The sequence below is a fragment of the Pleurodeles waltl genome, chromosome 3_1 (genome assembly GCF_031143425.1).
Source record: "Pleurodeles waltl isolate 20211129_DDA chromosome 3_1, aPleWal1.hap1.20221129, whole genome shotgun sequence".
Lineage (NCBI taxonomy): Eukaryota > Metazoa > Chordata > Amphibia > Caudata > Salamandridae > Pleurodeles > Pleurodeles waltl.
In genome coordinates, this window is record NC_090440.1 from 1,033,734,451 (window position 1) to 1,033,752,714 (window position 18,264).

General features: G+C 46.6%; 1 protein-coding gene across 2 annotated transcripts in view; it reads right to left on the reverse strand.

Moving 5' to 3' along the window:
• Nucleotides 1-18,264, reverse strand: part of LOC138284950 (protein mono-ADP-ribosyltransferase PARP14-like) — a 1,156,311-nt gene that overhangs the window by 433,916 nt on the left and 704,131 nt on the right. For both annotated transcript variants that reach the window (XM_069224299.1, XM_069224298.1), the window contains exon 14: nt 13,997-14,203. In XM_069224299.1, the coding sequence (XP_069080400.1) occupies nt 13,997-14,203 (207 nt within the window). The remainder of the gene's footprint in view (nt 1-13,996; nt 14,204-18,264) is intronic.

An 18,264-nucleotide genomic window follows, 5' to 3' on the forward strand; every position in this document is an offset into this window, starting at 1 on the left:
AAATCTGATTTGCTTATAATGTTTTTTTTGTTGATATTAGTTGTTTTTTGTTTTTGTTTGAAATAAGAGGTATGAAACAAAAATTAATTGGTCATAGGGTGGAACATGATGCTATTAATTGTGTTTGACCAATGACTTTGTGTTTCACCATTGCGCATATTAGTTGCTCAATGTTCACCAGTAGCACATTATATGTTTTGTTCAGTTTAGCTGCCTATTGGCTTTAACATGGAGTTAGCCATTACATTTTGTATTCAGTTCAGCTGCCTATTGGCTTTGACATGGCATTAGACATTACATTATGTATTCAGTTTAGCTGCCTACTTGCTTTGACATGGCATTAGCCATTACATTCTGTATTCAGTTTAGCTGCCTATTGGCTTTGACATGACATGAGACATTACATTTGATATTTAGGTTAGCTGCCTATTGGCTTTAACGTGGGGTTAGACATTGTAGATGAGCTGTATTTTTCCACAAGATGGACCAAGCTGTTTTCTTCACACCAGACCTTAGCTGATAAGAGCACGTACATTTTGTGTTTACCTCGCAATCCAGTCTGAGAACGAGGAGCTCGGGAGAATTGGCCACTCTCCAGGTTTCTTCGGTTCTCACACTGAGTTTGCTTTTAAGGATGACTCTGGGCTACAGCAGGGGTAGATTGAATCTGCTTGACTTCAGACAGGAACCGAGACGTCAATTGCCTGTCTCCCGTTTGGGTAGAAAATCAGTTTCTCGCAGTTGACCGGAGTCATCAACTTGCAGACCCCAGAAAGATGAAGCTGAATATAGGCCCTACAGCCTTGCCCATACGGTGATGAATTTTGACTTTTATGCTTTGCTTTGAAATTATGCTATAATATAATTACATATATTTGCTGTGTACATTGCAACTGAGAAGTACTTTGATATATTTTGCTTTTATTGCTGCAACTACTTTTGAACGTGTGCTTCCAATCTACTAATTTCGTCTCTCAAGAACCTTGCGGTGAAGAAATAGTAACAATAAATGTCTTCTTTAAACTCAGAAGTGCATTCCAGAGATGTTCTGTAAGCTCGGTTATGAGATAAGTGCAGGAAGGCAGAACAGGTAGATTGCTTGGAAGCTTGGGGTCTAAAGCCTCCTCTATATTGAGGCTTTCAAAATGAGGCTCTGCATTGGGATGAATAAAGCGCACCCATAGCTTTGGCAGTGTCAGCGTCTTTTTTCATTTTGTCAATGGCTGTATCAACTTGTGTGCCGAATAGTTGTTGTTGATTAAAAGGCATGTTGAGGACAACCTGCTGGATTTCAGGATTAAATCCTGATGACTTAAGCCATGCATGTCTCCTAATTGTGACAGCCGTATTGATAGTTCTTCCGGCTGCTTCTGCAGAGTCTAGCGCTGACCTGATTTGGTTATTTGTGATTGCTTGTCCCTATTCTACTACCTGCTGGGCTCTCTTCTGTTGGTCCTTGGGGAGATGCTGAATAATGTCTTTCATCTCATTCCAGTGAGCCCTGTCATATCTGGCCAGTAGGGCCTGCGAATTGGTGATACGCCATTGATTGGCTGCCTGTGACGCCACCCTTTTACCTGCAGCATCGAATTTCTTACTTTCTTTATCTGGAGGGGGTGTGTCTCCAGAGGATTGTGAATTAGCCCTTTTTCTTGCTGCACTGACCACTACTGAATCTGGGGGTAGCTGTTGTGTAATAAAAATGGGGTCTGAGGGTGGTGGCTTATATTTCTTCTCTACCCTTAGAGTTATAGCTTTTCCCTTAACTGGTTCCTGGAAGATTTGCTGTGCATGTTTTAGCATGCCAGGAAGCATGGGTAGATTCTGGTATGTGGTGTGAGTTGAGGACAATGTGTTAAATAAGAAGTCATCCTCAAGAGGTTCCGGTGTGCATGGTCACGTTGTGAAATGCTGCTGCCCTGGCTAGAACCTGTGTATATGAAGTGCTATCCTCAGGGGGTGATGGCTGTGATGGATAGCACTCTGAACTATTATCTGGGACTGGATCATCACAGAGATCCCATGGATCTGTGTCATGTTGTGATTGTATAGCGTGTGATGGAGACTGTGCAGTTGGTGTAGCAGGCGGGGAGATAGATAGTTGAGGAGAATGAGGGGGAGACTACTGAGGTGAAAACTGAGAAGGCAGAGATTTGTCTCTTGTTTTTGGCACTTTAGCCGTTGGCTGGTCAGTGTCCAAACGTCCATGGAAGGCCAGTTTCCTCTTTGTTCTTAAAGGAGGTGCCGTGAGGATTTTGCCAGTGTCTTTGTGGATTTGTATTCTGGCCTGTTTGTCATCGAAATCCTCCATTTGTGTCAATTCCACAGCAAATCAAAGGCTTTCTTTTAATTGTTTTGAAAGTCTATGCTCCTCAGAGTTTGCTTTTTCGGCTCCGAAGTTGGCTTTTTCGGCACCAAAGGCCCTGGAGTACTTGTTGGCCTCGGCTCCGAAAGTGACTTTCAGGGATTGGGCTAGATGTGTCGGTGCCTTATTATTTCGGAGCCTGTGCCTCGGTTCGAGTCCGAAGGCTTTGTTGTGGGCGTGGCCTTTTTCGGTGCCGAAGATGTTGCTTGGTCACCGGTAGCTTTCTTAAAGGTAGAGCCATGGCCTTCTGGCAGTGGCATCCCCAGGCCTTGTATTTGGGCTTGGATTGGGTTGGGGCAAGCGTACTCACGTGCTGGCCCGCTGTTATTGGCCGGTCGATGTCGGATTCTTCTTCGGAATCGGACCCCCGAACGGAGACAGCGGTGTGGATCATCTCCTCCTCTTCTGCGTCGGGGCGTTCGGTGCATCTGGACGCCATCTCTAATCTTCGCGCTCTTCGGTCTCTTAAGTCTTTTTCGAGCGGAAGGATCTAGAGGCCTCGCAGGTATCCTCTCGAGAATCCAGAGATAAACACAGGTTGCAAACCAAATGCTGATCCGTGTAGGGATACTTGGCGTGGCACCGAGGGCAGAATCTAAACGGGGTCCGGTCCATGAGGCTTCGACAATACTTTTGGTTGGGGCGACCAGGCCCAAGTTGGGCGCGGGTGCCCCGAAGGGCAAGTAGAGATCTGTAACCGCCAGTACCGAGGTGTCGATGATGGATGATACGCGATCGAGAACAATACTGACGAATTTAGAGGGTTTGTAAAGTTTTTCCAACTCAAACAACCGGAGTGAAGAAAAACACGTCTGATGGCGGAAAGAAAACAATCTAAGATGGAGTCGATGCCCATGCGCAATGGAGCCGAAAAGGAGGAGTCACTCGGTCCTGTGACTTGAAAAGACTTCTTCGAAGAAAAACAACTTGGAACACTCCGAGCCCAACACTAGATGGCAGGACCTGTGCATAGCATGTGTATCTGCAGCTACACATGCCATTGAACATATATATATATATATATATGGAAAATGTCACTTACCCAGTGTACATCTGTTTGTGGCATGTTCTGCTGACTTTTGGTAGAAATTTTGGATTTGTGTGTAGTACAACTTTATGTTTGTGTACTTGTATGTTGATGTTTGTATAAATGGTTCTTGAATAGAGAAAGCTTGTATTTCACTAACTCTTCATAATGAAGTGATTGCCACTAGAAATGCTACTTTCCAAGTTAAGAATTGGATCTGACAAGAGTGCATGGGTTCAAATGGTGGGCCCATGAGTCGTGTAAGTACAATATTAAGATTCCACAAGGCTACTAGTGGAGTTCTTGGAGGTATGATTCGTTTTAGAACTTCCATTAATGCTTTAATTACTGGTATCCTAAATAGGGATTTTGTCTGTTTATTTTGCAAATAAGCAGAAATTGCAGTGAGATGTATTTTGATGGATAAAAAAGATAGATTTGCTTTTTGTAGGTGGAGTAAATAACCTACAATGGCTTGTATGGATGCATCCAAAGGTGTTATGTGTTTTGCTTGGCAATAGAAAACAAATCTTTTCCATTTGTTAGCATAACACTGCCTGGTGGTAGGTTTTCTTGCTTGTTTAATGACTTCCATACACTCATTTGGAAGATTTAGATATCCAAACTCTAAGATTTCAGGAGCCAGATTGCTAAATTGAGCATCGCTGGATTGGGGTGTCTGATCCGCTGTTTGTGTTGTGTTACCAGATCCATTCTGTTTGGGAGCTTGACGTGTGTTACTATTGAGAGGTCCAACAGTGTGGTGTACCATGGTTGGCGGACTCACTTTGGTGCAATAAGTATTCGTTTGAGTTTGTTTTGACCTAGTTTGTTGACTAGAAATGGAATGAGTGGCAGAGGGGGAAAAGCGTAAGCAAATATCCCTCACCAGTTGATCCATAGAGCATTGCCCTTGGACTGAGGGTGTGGGTACCTGGATGCGAAGTTTTGGCATTTCGCGTTTTGGCGAAAGTATTTGTGTAGTACTTGGGGATGTATTTCCCACTCGTGAGTTTGCTGGTGATCTTGACTGAGGTTGTCTGCTAATTGATTGTGAATCCCTGGAATGTATTGAGCTATCAGGTGAATGTTGTTGTGAATTGCCCAATGACAAATTTTCTAGGAGGCAAAGTTGCGATGAGTGTGTTCCCCCCTGTTTGTTTACTTAGTACATTGTTGTCATATTGTCTGTTCTGACAAGAATGTGTTTGTGAGCCAGAAGAGGTTGAAAGGCTCTTAGTGCTAGAAAGACTGCTAGCAGCTCTAAGTGATTTATGTGTAGCTGCTTTTGCTTGCTGTCCCCTGTCCCTGTATACTGTGATTGTTGAGGTGTGCTCCCCATCCAATCATTGATGCATCTGTTGTGAGAATGGCGTGAGGCACAGGGTCTTGAAAAGGACGCCCTTTGTTTAAATTTGTGGGGTTCCACCACTGAAGCGAACACTGTGTTTGGCGGTCTATCAACACTAGATCTTGGAGATGACCCTGTGCCTGCGACCACTGTTTTGCAAGGCACTGCTGTAAGGGCTGCATGTGTAACCGTGCGTTTGGGACAATTGCGATGCATGATGCCATCATGCCTAGGAGTCTCGTCACAAAACGGACTGTGTAGTGATGATTTGGCTGTATTTTTGGCAACATGGTGTGGAATGATTGCACCCTTTCTGGGTTTGGACTTGCAAGCGCCTTTTGGGTGTTGAGTGTAGCTCCCAAGTACTGCTGAATTTGGGATGGTTGCAGGTGGGATTTTTAATAATTTAACGAAAACCCTAGTGTGTGTAGGGTATCTATTACATAACGTGTGTGATGTTGACACTGTTTTTGAGTGTTGGCTTTTATTAGCCAATCGTCGAGATATGGGAATACATGCATGTGTTGTCTCCTTATGTATGCTGCTACTACGGCAAGGCATTCTGTAAAGACTCTGGGGGCTGTTTTTATCCCGAAGGGTAATACTTTGAATTGGTAATGTTTTCCTTGTATAACAAACCTGAGGTATTTTCTGTGAGCTGGATGGATGGGTATGTGAAAATACGCATCTTTTAAATCCAGCGTTGACATGTATTCTTCTTGTTTCAGTAGTGGGACTACATCTTGTAGTGTCACCATATAGAAGTGTTCTGATCGAATGTAGAGGTTGAAAGTCCTGATATCTAATATTGACCTCAGCGTTTGGTCTTTTTTGGGAATGAGGAAGTACAGGGAATAGACCCCTGTTCCTTTTTGATGCTGAGGCACTAGTTCTATGGCTTGTTTGGTTAACAGTGCCTGCACCTCTGTTTGTAACATTGCAAGATGTTGCGATGAAAGTTTGGGCGTTTTTGGGGGAATATCTGGAGGAAACTGTGTGAATTCTATGCAGTAACCATGTTGGAAAATTGATAGTACCCATGTGTCTGTTGTGATGTTTGACTATTGACCGTGGAAGATTTTCAGTCTTACGCCCACAGGGGATGTGTGTTGGGGGAAGGTGATGACAAAGTAACTGTTTGTTGCTAGTGGCTTGCTTACAGATTGGAATTTTCCCCTGGATTTGGGAAATTGCCCTCTGAAGGGACCCTCGAAATCCCACTCTTTGATATTGTGTTTGGTATGAGGGCTTTGTTTGTGAGGTGGATGGCTCAGAGGGCTGTGGCCTGAAGCCTCCCCTTTACTGAGGCTTCCGAAATGTCCCTCTGTAATGGGATGATGTAAGGAAATGGCTCCCCGTTGCAGTTACCCCCCGCTTTTTGCCCGATACTGATGCTGACTTGACTGAGAAGTGTGCAAGGACCCTGCTAACCAGGCCCCAGCACCAGTGTTCTTTCACCTAAAATGTACCATTGTTTCCACAATTGGCACACCCCTGGCACACAGATAAGTCCCTTGTAAAAGGTACCAGTGGTACCAAGGGCCATGTGACCAGGGAAGGTCCCCAAGGGCTGCAGCATATGTTGTGCCACCCTAAGAGACCCCTCACCTAACACATGCACACTGTTGTTGTAGATTGTGTGTGTTGGTGGGGAGAAAAAGGCAAAGTCGACATGCCATGCCCACAAAATACTGCCTATGGCATAGGTACGTCACCCCTCTAGCAGGCCTTACAGCCCTAAGGCAGGGTACACTATACCACAGGTGTAAGGAAATGCCTCCTTGGCATGGTTACCCCCTGACTTTTTGCCTTTGCTGATGCCAAGTTATGATTTGAAAGTGTGCTGAGGCCTGTTAACCAGGCCCCAGCACCAGTGTTCTTTCCCTAAACCTGTACCTTTGTTTCCACAATGTGCACACCCTGGCATCCAGGTAAGTCCCTTGTAACTGGTACCCCTGGTACCAAGGGCCCTGATTCCAGGGAAGGTCTCTAAGGGCTGCAGCATGTCTTATGCCACCCTGGGGACCCCTCACTCAGCACAGACACACTGCTTGTCAGCCTGTGTGTACTGGTGTGGAAAAAATGACTAAGTCGACATGGCACTCCCCTCAGGGTGCCATGCCAACATCACACTGCCTATGACATAGATAAGTCACCCCTCTAGCAGGCCTTACAGCCCTAAGGCAGGGTGCACTATACCATAGGTGAGGGCATAGGTGAATGAGCACTATGCCCCTACAGTGTCTAAACAAAAACTTAGACATTGTAAGTGCAGGGTAGCCATAAGAGTATATGGTCTGGGAGTCTGTCATACACGAACTCCACAGAACCATAATGGCTACACTGAAAACTAGGAAGTTTGGTATCAAACTTCTCAGCACAATAAATGCACACTGATGCCAGTGTACACTTTATTGTGAAATACACTCCAGGGGGCATCTTAGAGATGCCCCCTGAAAACATACCCGACTTCCAGTGTGGGCTGACTAGTTTTGCCAGCCTGCCACACACCAGACATGTTGCTGGACACATGGGGAGAGTGCCTTTGTCACTCTGTGGCTAGTAACAAAGCATGTACTGGGTGGAGGTGCTTCTCACCTCCCCCTGCAGGAACTGTAACACCTGGCGGTGAGCCTCAAAGGCTCACCCCCTTTGTTACAGCGCCCCAGGGCACTCCAGCTAGTGGAGATGCCTGCCCCCTCCGGCCACGGCCCCACTTTTGGCGGCAAGACCAGAGGAGATAATGAGAAAAACAAGGAGGAGTCACTGGCCAGTTAGGACAACCCCCAAGGTGTCCTGAGCTGAGGTGACTCCTGAGGACAGCGGCACTGCTCCAAAGAAGAAACAACTTTGCAACAAAGAAACAACTTTAAAAGGACTCCACGTTTCCCGCCAGAAGCGTGAGACTTTGCACTCTGCACCCGACGCTCCCGGCTCGACCTGCGGAGAAACAACACTACAGGGAGGACTCCCCGGCGACTACGACCCTGTGAGTAGCCAGAGTTGAGCCCCCCCAGCGACGCCTGCGGAGGGAATCCAGAGGCTCCCCCTGACCGCGACTGCCTTCTTCTGAGAACCCGACGCCTGGTAAAGACACTCCACCCGCAGCTCCCAAGACCTGAAGGATCCGACCTCCAGTGCAGAAGCGACCACCAGGTGGCCCTCTCCCTTGCCCAGGTGGTGGCTACCCTGAGGAGCCCCCCCCCTTTGCCCGCCTGCTTCGCTGAAGAGACCCCTGGGTCTTCCATTGCAAACCTGATGCCTGTTTGCACTCTGCAGACAGCCGCCCCCGTGCCGCTGAGGGTGTACTTTTTGTGCTAACTTGTGTCCCACCCCCGGTGCCCTACAAAATCCCCCTGGTCTGCCCTCCGAAGACGCGGGTACCTATCTGCTGGCAGACTGGAACCGGGGAACCCCCTTCTCCACTGAAGCCTATGCGTTTTGGGCACTACTTTGACCTCTGCACCTGACCGGCCCTGACCTGCTGGTGTGGTAACTTTGGGGTTGCCCTGAACCCCCAACGGTGGGCTACCTTGGACCCAACTTTGAATCCTGTAGGTGGTTGACTTACCTGCAAAACTAACAAATACTTACCTCCCCCAGGAACAGTTGAAATGTGCACTGGGTCTAGTTTTAAAATAGCTTATTGCCTTTTCTGTGAAAACTGTACATGCTATTTTGCTGATTCAAAGTTACCTAAGTGAAATACCTTTCATTTGAAGTATTACTTGTAAATCTTGAACCTGTGGTTCTTAAAATAAACTAAGAAAATATATTTTTCTATATAAAAACCTATTGGCCTGGAATTGTCTTTGAGTGTGTGTTCCTCATTTATTTCTTGTGTGTGTACAACAAATGCTTAACACTACCCTCTGAAAAGCCTACTGCTCGACCACACTACCACAAAATAGAGCATTAGAATTATCTCTTTTTTCCACTATCTTACCTCTAAGGGGAACCCTTGGACTCTATTTCTTACTTTGAAATAGTACATACAGAGCCAACTTCCTACAACAAGTGAGGGCATAGCTGCATGAGCAACGTGCCCCTACAGTTTCTAACTCCATTCTTAGACATTGTAAGTACAGTGTGGCCATATTAAGTATATGGTCTGGGAGTTTGTCAAAAATGAACTCCACCGCTCCATAATGGCTACACTGAATGCTGGGAAGTTTGGTATCAAACTTCTCAGAATAATAAACCCACACTGATACCAGTGTTGGATTTATTAAAAAATGCACACAGAGGGCATCTTAGAGATGCCCCCTGTATTTTACCCAATTGTTCAGTGCAGGACTGACTGGTCTGTGCCAGCCTGCTGTTGAGAGACGAGTTTCTGACCCCATGTGGTGAGGGATTTTGTGCCCTTTGAGGCCAGAAACAAAGCCTGCTCTCCCTGCAGGAACTGTAACACCTAGCAGAGAGCCTCAAAGGCTCAGGCTTCGTGTTAAAATGCCCCAGGGCACTCCAGCTAGTGGAGATGCCCACCCCCTGGACACAGCCCCACATTTGGAGGCAAGTGCAAGGGAGATAATGAGAAAAACAAGGATGAGTCACCCACCAGTCAGGACAGCTCCTAAGGTGCCCTGAGCTGAGGTGACCCCTGCCTTTAGAAATCCTCCTTCTTGGTTTTGGGGGATTCCCCCAATAGGATTAGGGATGTGCCCCCTTCCCCTCAGGGAGGAGGCACAAAGAGGGTGTAGCCACCCTCAAGGACAGTAGCCATTGGCTACTGCCCTCCCAGACCTAAACACACCCCTAAATTCAGTATTTAGAGGCTCCCCACATCCCAGGAAATCAGATTCCTGCAACCTGAAGAAAGAAGGACTGCTGACCTACCAGCCTGCAGAGAAGGAGGAAGACGACAACTGATTTGGCCCCAGCCCTTCCGGCCTGTCTCCAACTTCGAAAACCTGCTCCAGCGACACATCCGACAGGGACCAGCGACCTCTGAAGCCTCAGAGGACTGCCCTGACCCCCAGGACCAAGAAACTCCAGTGAGCAACGGCTCTGCTCAACAACAACAAAAAACTTGCAACTTTTCAACAACTTTAAATACTTCACGTTTTTCGCCGGAAGCGTGAAACTTCCCACTCTGCACCCGACGCCCCCGGCTCGACCTGCAGAAAACCAACACCACAGGGAGGACTTCCCGGCGACTACAAGCCCGTGAGTAACCAGAGACGAACCCCCCTCACCCCCCACAGCGACGCCTGCAGAGAGAACCCAGAGGCTCCCCCTGACCGCGACTGCCTGTAACAAGGGGCCCGACGCCTGGAACCAACACTGCACCCGCAGCCACTAGGAGCTGAAGGAACCGAACTTCAGGACAAGACTACCCCCAGGCGACCCTCTGCCTAGCCCAGGTGGTGGCTGTCCCGAGAAGCCCCCCCTGTGCCTGCCTGCAACGCTAGAGTGACCCCGGGGTCCCTCAATTGGTTTCAAACTAAAACCCGACGCCTGTTGGCACACTGCACCCGGCCGCCCCTGTGCCGCTGAGGGTGTACTTTTTGTGCCTTCTTGTGTCCTCCCCCCCGGTGCTCTACAAAACCACCCTTGTCTGCCCCCCGAGGACCCAGGTACTTACCTGCTGGCAGACTGAACCGGAGCACCCCTGTTCCCCATAGGCGCCTACGTGCTTTGGGCACCTCTTTGACCTCTGCACCTGACCGGCCCTGAGCTGCTGGTGTGGTAACTTTGGGGTTGCCTTGAACCCCCAACGGTGGGCTGCATATGCCCCAAACTTGAGACTTTTAAGTGTTTTACTTACCTTCAAAACTAACTTTTACTTACCTCCCCCAGGAACTGTTGATTCTTGCACTGTGTCCACTTCGAAAATAGCTTATTGCCATTTTTACAAAGACAGTACATTATATTGTTTTCATTCAAAGTTCCTAGAGTATCTAAGTATCTGTGTAGGGATACTTGGCGTGGCACCGAGGGCAGAATCGGAACGGGGTCTGGTTTATGAGGCTTCTACGCTTCTTGGGCGAGGGTGTCTCGAAGGGCAACCGAAGGTGTGTGTCCGCCGGTACCGAGGTGTCGATGCAAGATGGGGCGCGATTAAGAACAATACCGATTAATTTTTGGAGAATTATAAGTTTTCCGAATCGAACAGCCGGAGTGAAGAGGAACATGTCTGAACCCAATGGCGGAAAGAAAACAATCTAAGATGGAGTCGATGCCCATGCACAATGGAGCCGAAAAGGAGGAGTCACTTGGTCCCGTCACTCGCAAAGACTTCTTCGAAGAAAAACAACTTGTAACACTCTGGGCCCAACACTAGATGGCAGGACCTGTGCACAGCATGTGTATCTGCAGGTACACATGCCACCGAACATATATATATATGTACATATACATTCCTTCACTCCTTCCTTTACCCCCCTGAGGGAAAACAATCTAACAAAGGACTCGATGCCCATGCACACTGTCACTGACAGGAGGAGTCACTCAATCTTGTGACTCAAAACAACCCCTTCGAAGAAAAACAACTTGCAACACTTCGAGCCCAACACTAGATGGCAGACTTAGGAAAAGCATGTGTATCTGCAGTTAGCACGTGCCATCAAACAGGTAGAGTTGCTCTGCCCGGTGAATCCTGGTCCAGGGCCCACACAAGCTTATCCTCCCATGGGTTCCCCTGAACTCAACCTGGAAGTGACAGAGTGCCAAAAGTACCACTTTTCTTCAACCGCAGCTCCCGTTTTTCAGCATCAAGGACAGCCAAGACACCACTGCAGCTGGGCTCCACCAGCCAGGTATAAGTGCTCTGACTGTCGCAGCTTGGTCCTGAGACTTGCATAAACCTTAATTACAAGTGGGTTCTTCTGAACTCACTCCGCAAGTGACTGAGTCTCACTAGTGATTTTCCTCATTGACCGCAATGAAAAAAATTTGACAGCTAGAACTGCATTGAATTACAGTTCCTTTGAAAATCCGTAACTTTGGTTATACATCTGACTGACTTTATTTTGATGTCTAAATTAAGACAAAAATATGCTTTATTTTTCTAAATTGGTGTCAGATTTCTTTTGCGTGATATCAATTATTTATCATCTATCATGGTCCCCTGAAATGCTTAGTAAAGCCTTAGCGCTCTTTGCCACACTATCAAGACTGAGCTAAGGATTTATTATTGTGAATCCAAAGGAACATCTGTAGGGTATTGTGAGAGTATTACATAGTGAAGCCTAAGAAGCATCACTGCATAATACTCCACTTTCCTACAATCATTTTCTGGTACCTCACTTTCCTCCATACTTTCTGGTTCAGTGCCTTGATCACTAACCTGTGGGCCCTTCATGCCTATGTCACCTGTGGGCCCTTCACGCCTATGTCTAAAGGGGTTGGAAGCAAAAAGCATGCTGCCGGAGCAGGGGCAGGTGATTCTTGAAGTGGTGGTAAATGAGGCTGTGGCAACTGTGGTGGTGATGGCTTAAGAGGATGTTGTTTAGGTGACTAAGGGGTGGAGGGTGGGAGGCTGCTGAGCATAATAAAGCTTCAGCTGTGTAACCAGGCTCTTAATGCAGCAGCAACGTGTTCAAAAAAGTGACAGGAACCGGCATCGCAGGTAGGACTCTTGTGATATTGGATATCTAGGGGATTTTCCTGGTCCTGTCTACTCCCCTCCAAAGGAGGACCTTACAAAACATACTCCTTATAGAACTGTAAATCATGGAAAGTATTTCCCTTACCCTTTTTTATATTCTGAAACCTACAGGATGCTGAGCTGAATTGTGCTGTAAGCTGTATCCAAAGCCTGCTCCATATGACGGATACTGGCTTCCACTTCCAAATCCAAGATAGGGGTTGATAAATGCATTGAAACCTCCAGCGGTGCAAGTAGGAGACTGGCATCGCCAATTAAAGTAAAAATGTAATGTCAGATGATGCTGGCAGGATCATCAACACTATCACTTCCAGTATTGTAAACAGAGATGGTGTTGTCTTTGACATTGTTGTTGTTGAAGATGTCCCTCAATAGTGTGACAAAGATGCTCACCAGGGACAGGGTTCATTGATACCGAGCCTGCTCTCATTAGTGCCAATGACACAAAGAAGCTCCCTGTCGACAGAAATTCAGGCAGAAAGGCAGACAGCGCATGTGAGGGCAGCTGTTTCTGTTGCACTATGCCACATGCACGGTATTTGGGAGCCTTTGTGATGCATTTTCTGAGGAACATACAGTTTTCCCCTTTGTGGAGCCAAAAATAGGCACCTATTTAGTGAGCTCTACTTCTCAAAGTTTGAAATGCTTTCTTCCTTGCACAACAATTGTGGAAGTGCTTGGCGAGGCATTTTGCACAAAATTACCTGACAAGGGGAAATCTTACTTTTGTGTAGATTTGAGATGGATAAACCAAATACATGCACTGTAAATGCAGATCTATGAAGATTTGTCTTCATCTGCGCAATGAGAAGTTTTGAAAAAAGTTATTTTCCTCATCTGCTATGACAGTTGAGAATATCTCCTGTATGCCAGGAAATACATATAAAAATACATAAGAAAGAACCAACAGTTGAGAGGATCTGAGAGTTTGGACTGGTTGCCATTCTAAAAAAGGTAATGATGTTGAAAATAAAGTCAAATTAAAAAAGATAAAGCATAGCTCCTTCCACATGGACTCTCCCACACAAGTTTTCGTAGAAATCTGATCTATGGGGCCTGCAGGGGGAGAAGAGAGCTCAGCATATCCACTTCACTAGCTGAAATTTGGATTGTTTCAAAGGAACTGGATGCTGTACTAAACAAAACATGGTTGTTGGGCACATAGCCTTTATAACACTGTTTTTAACAATTGTAAAATTACCAGAGATTCTTAGACTGAGGACTGAACATGGTTTTTGCATATGGATCTAGCAGAGCTCCAAAGCTGGAGAAAGTGTTCATTCTTCTCCAGACACTTAAAGTCAGTCTTTTTCCACTGTACAAAAAGGGTACACCAGGTAGGAAGTTCTCTACATATGCGGCCTGCATTCCTTGAAAGTCTCTTCTGCCTCTCCTCCATCTATAATATGATGATGTGTTTCAGAAGAGCTTTAAAAACTCATCTGTACTACTCTGTCTATGGATCTGAGTAATACCTCCCAACCTCCAACCAATTACTTACAGAATACTCTTTTGCCCCTATCACACTTCCTCGCTCTCAACTGCGGTACCCTTTACTACCTCATAACTAAAGGATATGGTCTTCTACAAATGTGGGTGCATTACAATTTTCAATAAAATAAGTATTAATTCAAATCTTACATGCAATCCTGGAAAGCAGAGACTTCTGTTCTGGTAAACTGCTTCCTTGCCTATTTTTCATACTTGTTCGAAATGCTTCTAGCATGTTTGTCTGGAAGATGACGACAGCAATGTTCTTAACAAATGGGGCATTCTTTTGACTTGCGAACTCAACAAACACATCTATCATGGCATCAGCGACCAAAGATGGGTTAACTCCTCCTTGACCTGTCATAATACAATGACAAAACAGGGTATCATAGCTTGAACAATCGTGATACAAAACAGTCAAGTAAGATTATAAAAATGTTGTCATTTGTTAATATTAGTTTGGTGTTAGGTACCACATTTCCATCGATTTAAAGGTCTTTGTAGGGAGTTGAAAGTTGAAGCAAAATTATGCTGTCTTTCTCCCAAAAGGAGATACACACAACTCAACAGAAGGATACATCTCAGAGAAGTGTATTGGTGGGCACCACATTAAATGAACTGTAACAGACAGCATATTTTCTCCATAGAGAACGGATTACTTTTTATATAAGAAAAATGTTACTTACCCTGTAAGCATCTGTTACTGGCATGTAGAGCTATAGATTCACATGCTCTACATACTCCTGCAATCTAATGTTGGGCCTGGATGTGTCCAAGTTGTTTTTATTTGAAGAAGTCTTTCGAGTCACGAGGTACAGTGATTCCTCTTCTTGGTGATAATCCACATGGTCATTGACTCAACTGTAGATTGTTATCCCGCATGGCAGGTGAGGAAGAAATGTCAAGCGGAGCGATATTTAAGAAGATGTCAATGCATAAGAGGAAAAAAGAAGAGTAGAGTGGAGAGACTTCAATAGCCACAGGCATCCAAAGAGAAGGGTGGGCGCATGTGAATCTACAGTGGGGAAAAAACAGGTAGGTCAACTGACTGATTAAGGTTGCAATGATGCACTACTTTTGGGAAGAATTTGGGGGGGGGTGCACCCATCTTATTTGCTGTCTCCATATCCCTTTTCATGCTTTTTTAAAGTTTGGTCCACTTGTGGACCAAAAAGGTGGTCCTCATCAGAGGGCTTGGTGGGAGTGAGCTCCAGACAATAACCATGTTGGATAATATCCAACACCCACTGGTCTGAGATGGCAATTTGAACAATGTGAAGGAAACTGTGTATACCGTCCCCAAACAGGTTTTATATAGTCGGTGGGAAGAAAAGGCAAGTCAGGGCTTGTTGCCGGGTGTAGCTCCTTTTGGGGGGCTAGACTTGCCTCTGAAGTTATTGCCCTTATAGGACCCTCTAAAATAACCTCTGGGAGAGTATTGCTGGCCCGGGGTGCACTGATAGGACATGGCGGTTTCAGATAAGAAGGTCTTTTGAGCCTCCACAGTAAGGGATGTGGCAAATGGAGCTACGGTGAGTGGGTGTTTGCAGTGCCCCCATCGCTTTTCCTGTGCATCCTTTATTTTGTTGCCAAGTTTTGGTCCAGTTGTTGGCCAAAAAGGTGGTCCTCATCAAAGGGCATGTTCAGCAGGTTCTCCTGAACTTCTGGGTTAAAGTCAGAGATACAAAGCCATGTGTGTGTATGTGTAGTAGAATGCTAGTATTTACCCCTCTGGCAGAGGTGTAGGCTGAGTCTAGGGCACAGCAAATGGATGTATTGGAAAATGAGCTTGCCTTCATAGACTATATCGTGGCTGCATTTTCTGTGTTCTTCAGGGAGGCAGTGGAGGAGCTTCTTCATTTCATCCGAGTAAACAAAGCCATATCTTCCAAGAACACCCACCCAATTCTCAAGTAAGGAGGCAGCTCTACTAGAGAGCTCTTAAATGGATGCAGAATCACTGGGAGGGGAGGGTAGGGTAAAGGTCTCGGTCTGTGACCCCTAGTGGGTCTACATCGTAAGAGTCCCTAGGGCTACCTTGTGGGGGAGTCCCAAATGTGTCATCACCACACCCTCTAGTGTCAGACTGTGGACACCCCTGAAGTGTGCTGTCAAGGGGGTCCCCTGGAGAAGGGAGGTGAGTAAGGCGGAGGAACAGGTGGTGGTGATGGTGTTGCAAGGGGTAAGGACCTGGTAGCCTTATTCACCTTCTTGTACAGCTTCACAGGAATCTCCAAGGTCTCCTCAAAGGACAACTGATGTTTCAAGCATGGAGCAGCAGGGCCTGAAGGAGGGTGGAGGGGGTTGGAAGGGAGCAGGGGGGGGACAAGAATGTGGCCTGTGTGGCAGTGGACTAGCTGTTTTTGTCTTGAGTTGAGCTGCTCTTGCACCTTATGGAGGATGGGTTTGACTGCGCCGGTGCTGGACTTACAGGTCAAATTCTTTAGCTCTAAGGGTGGCTTCTATTTCAGCACAAAGGTTCAAGTCGGTGATGGCGAGGGTTGGCTTGGTGCTGGCGTCAGGGCAGCCGGCGCCAAAGCTCTCGGACAAATGATTGATCCATTCTGCAGCTATACATTTTGACCAATAACAATACCTACAAATAAGTTAAGTGAGATTGACGTTATCAAAATCATGGCCTATCAAAATCGTCTATGGTCTTGAAAAGGTTGTAGTCCTATGCAGAGAGCTAATTAATTCAAGTATTTGCATCTAATATCTCTCTACGAAGGTACAGGATGTAAACATATGTAGTATATTAACACATTCTTTTCTACAGCGAGAAGATAGAGTTGGCTCTGCAACACCATTGTAGGAAGTTGGCTCTGTATGTACTATTTCAAAGTAAGAAATAGCATGCACAGAGTCCAAGGGTTCCACTTAGAGGTAAGATAGTGGCAAAAAAAGATCATTCTAATGCTCTATTTTGTGGTAGTGTGGTCGAGCAGTAGGCTTATCAGAGGGTAGTGTTAAGCATTTGTTGTACATACACACAGGCAATAAATGAGGAACTCACACTCAAAGACAATTCCAGGCCAATAGGTTTTTGTATAGAAAAATATATTTTCTTAGTTTATTTTAAGAACCACAGGTTCAAGATTTACACACAATACCTTAAATGAAAGGTATTTCACTCAGGTATCATAGGAACTTTGAATTAGCAAAATAGCATGTACAGTTTTGACATAAATGGCAATAAGCTATTTTAAAACTAGACAGTGCAAATTTCAACAGTTCCTGGGGGAGGTAAGTATTTGTTAGTTTTACAGGTAAGTAAACCACCTACAGGGTTCAAAGTTGGGTCCAGGGTAGGCCGCCTTTGGGGGTTTAATGCAACCCCAAAGTTACCACACCAGCAGCTCAGGGCCGGTCAGGTGCAGAGTTCAAAGTAGTGACCAAATCGCATAGGTTTCAATGGAGAAGGGGGTGCCCCGGTCCCAGTCTGCCAGCAGGTAAGTACCCGGGATTTCAGAGGGCAGACCAGGGGGGTTTTGTAGGGCACCGGGGGGGGACACAAGTCAGCACAGAAAGTGCACCGTCAGCAGTACGGGGGCAGCAGGGTGCAGAGTGCAAACAGGCGTTGGGTTTGCGATAGGTTTCAATGGGAGACCCAGGGGTCTCTTCAGCGAAGCAGGCAGGCAAGGGGGGGGCTCCTCGGGGTAGCCACCACCTGGGCAAGGGAGAGGGCCTCTGGATTCCCTCTGCAGGCGTCGCTGGGGCGGCTCAGGGGGGTCAACTCTGGCTACTTACAGGATCGCAGTCGCCTGAGAGTCCTCCCTGTAGTGTTGTTTCTCCGCAGGTCGAGCTGGGGGCGTCGGGTGGAGAGTGGAAAGTCTCAAGCTTCCAGCGGGAAACGTGTGGTCTTAAAAGTTGCTTCTTTGTTGCAAAGTTGCAGTCTTTGTGAAACAGGGCCGCTGTCCTCGGGAGTTCTTGGTCCTTTTAGATGCAGGGTAGTCCTCTGAGGCTTCAGAGGTCGCTGGACCCTGGTGGACGCGTCGCTGTTGCAGTTTTTCTTGAAGTGGGGAGACAGGCCGGTAGGGCTGGGGCCAAAGCAGTTGGTGTCTCCTTCTTCTCTGCAGGGCTTCAGGTCAGCAGTCCTTCTTCGTCTTCAGGTTGCAGGAATCTATCTTCCTAGGTTCTGGGGGCCCCTAAATACTCAATTTAGGGGTGTGTTTAGTTCTGGGAGGTTAGTAGCCAATGGCTACTAGCCCTGAGGGTGACAACACCCTCTTTGTGCCTCCTCCCTGAGGGGGGGGGGCACATCTCTAATCCTATTGGGGGAATTCTCCATCTGCAAGATGGAGGATTTCTAAAAGTCAGAGTCACCTCAGCTCAGGACACCTTAGGGGTTGTCCTGACTAGCCAGTGACTCCTCCTTGTTTTTCTCATTATCTCCTCCGGCCTTGCCGCCAAAAGTG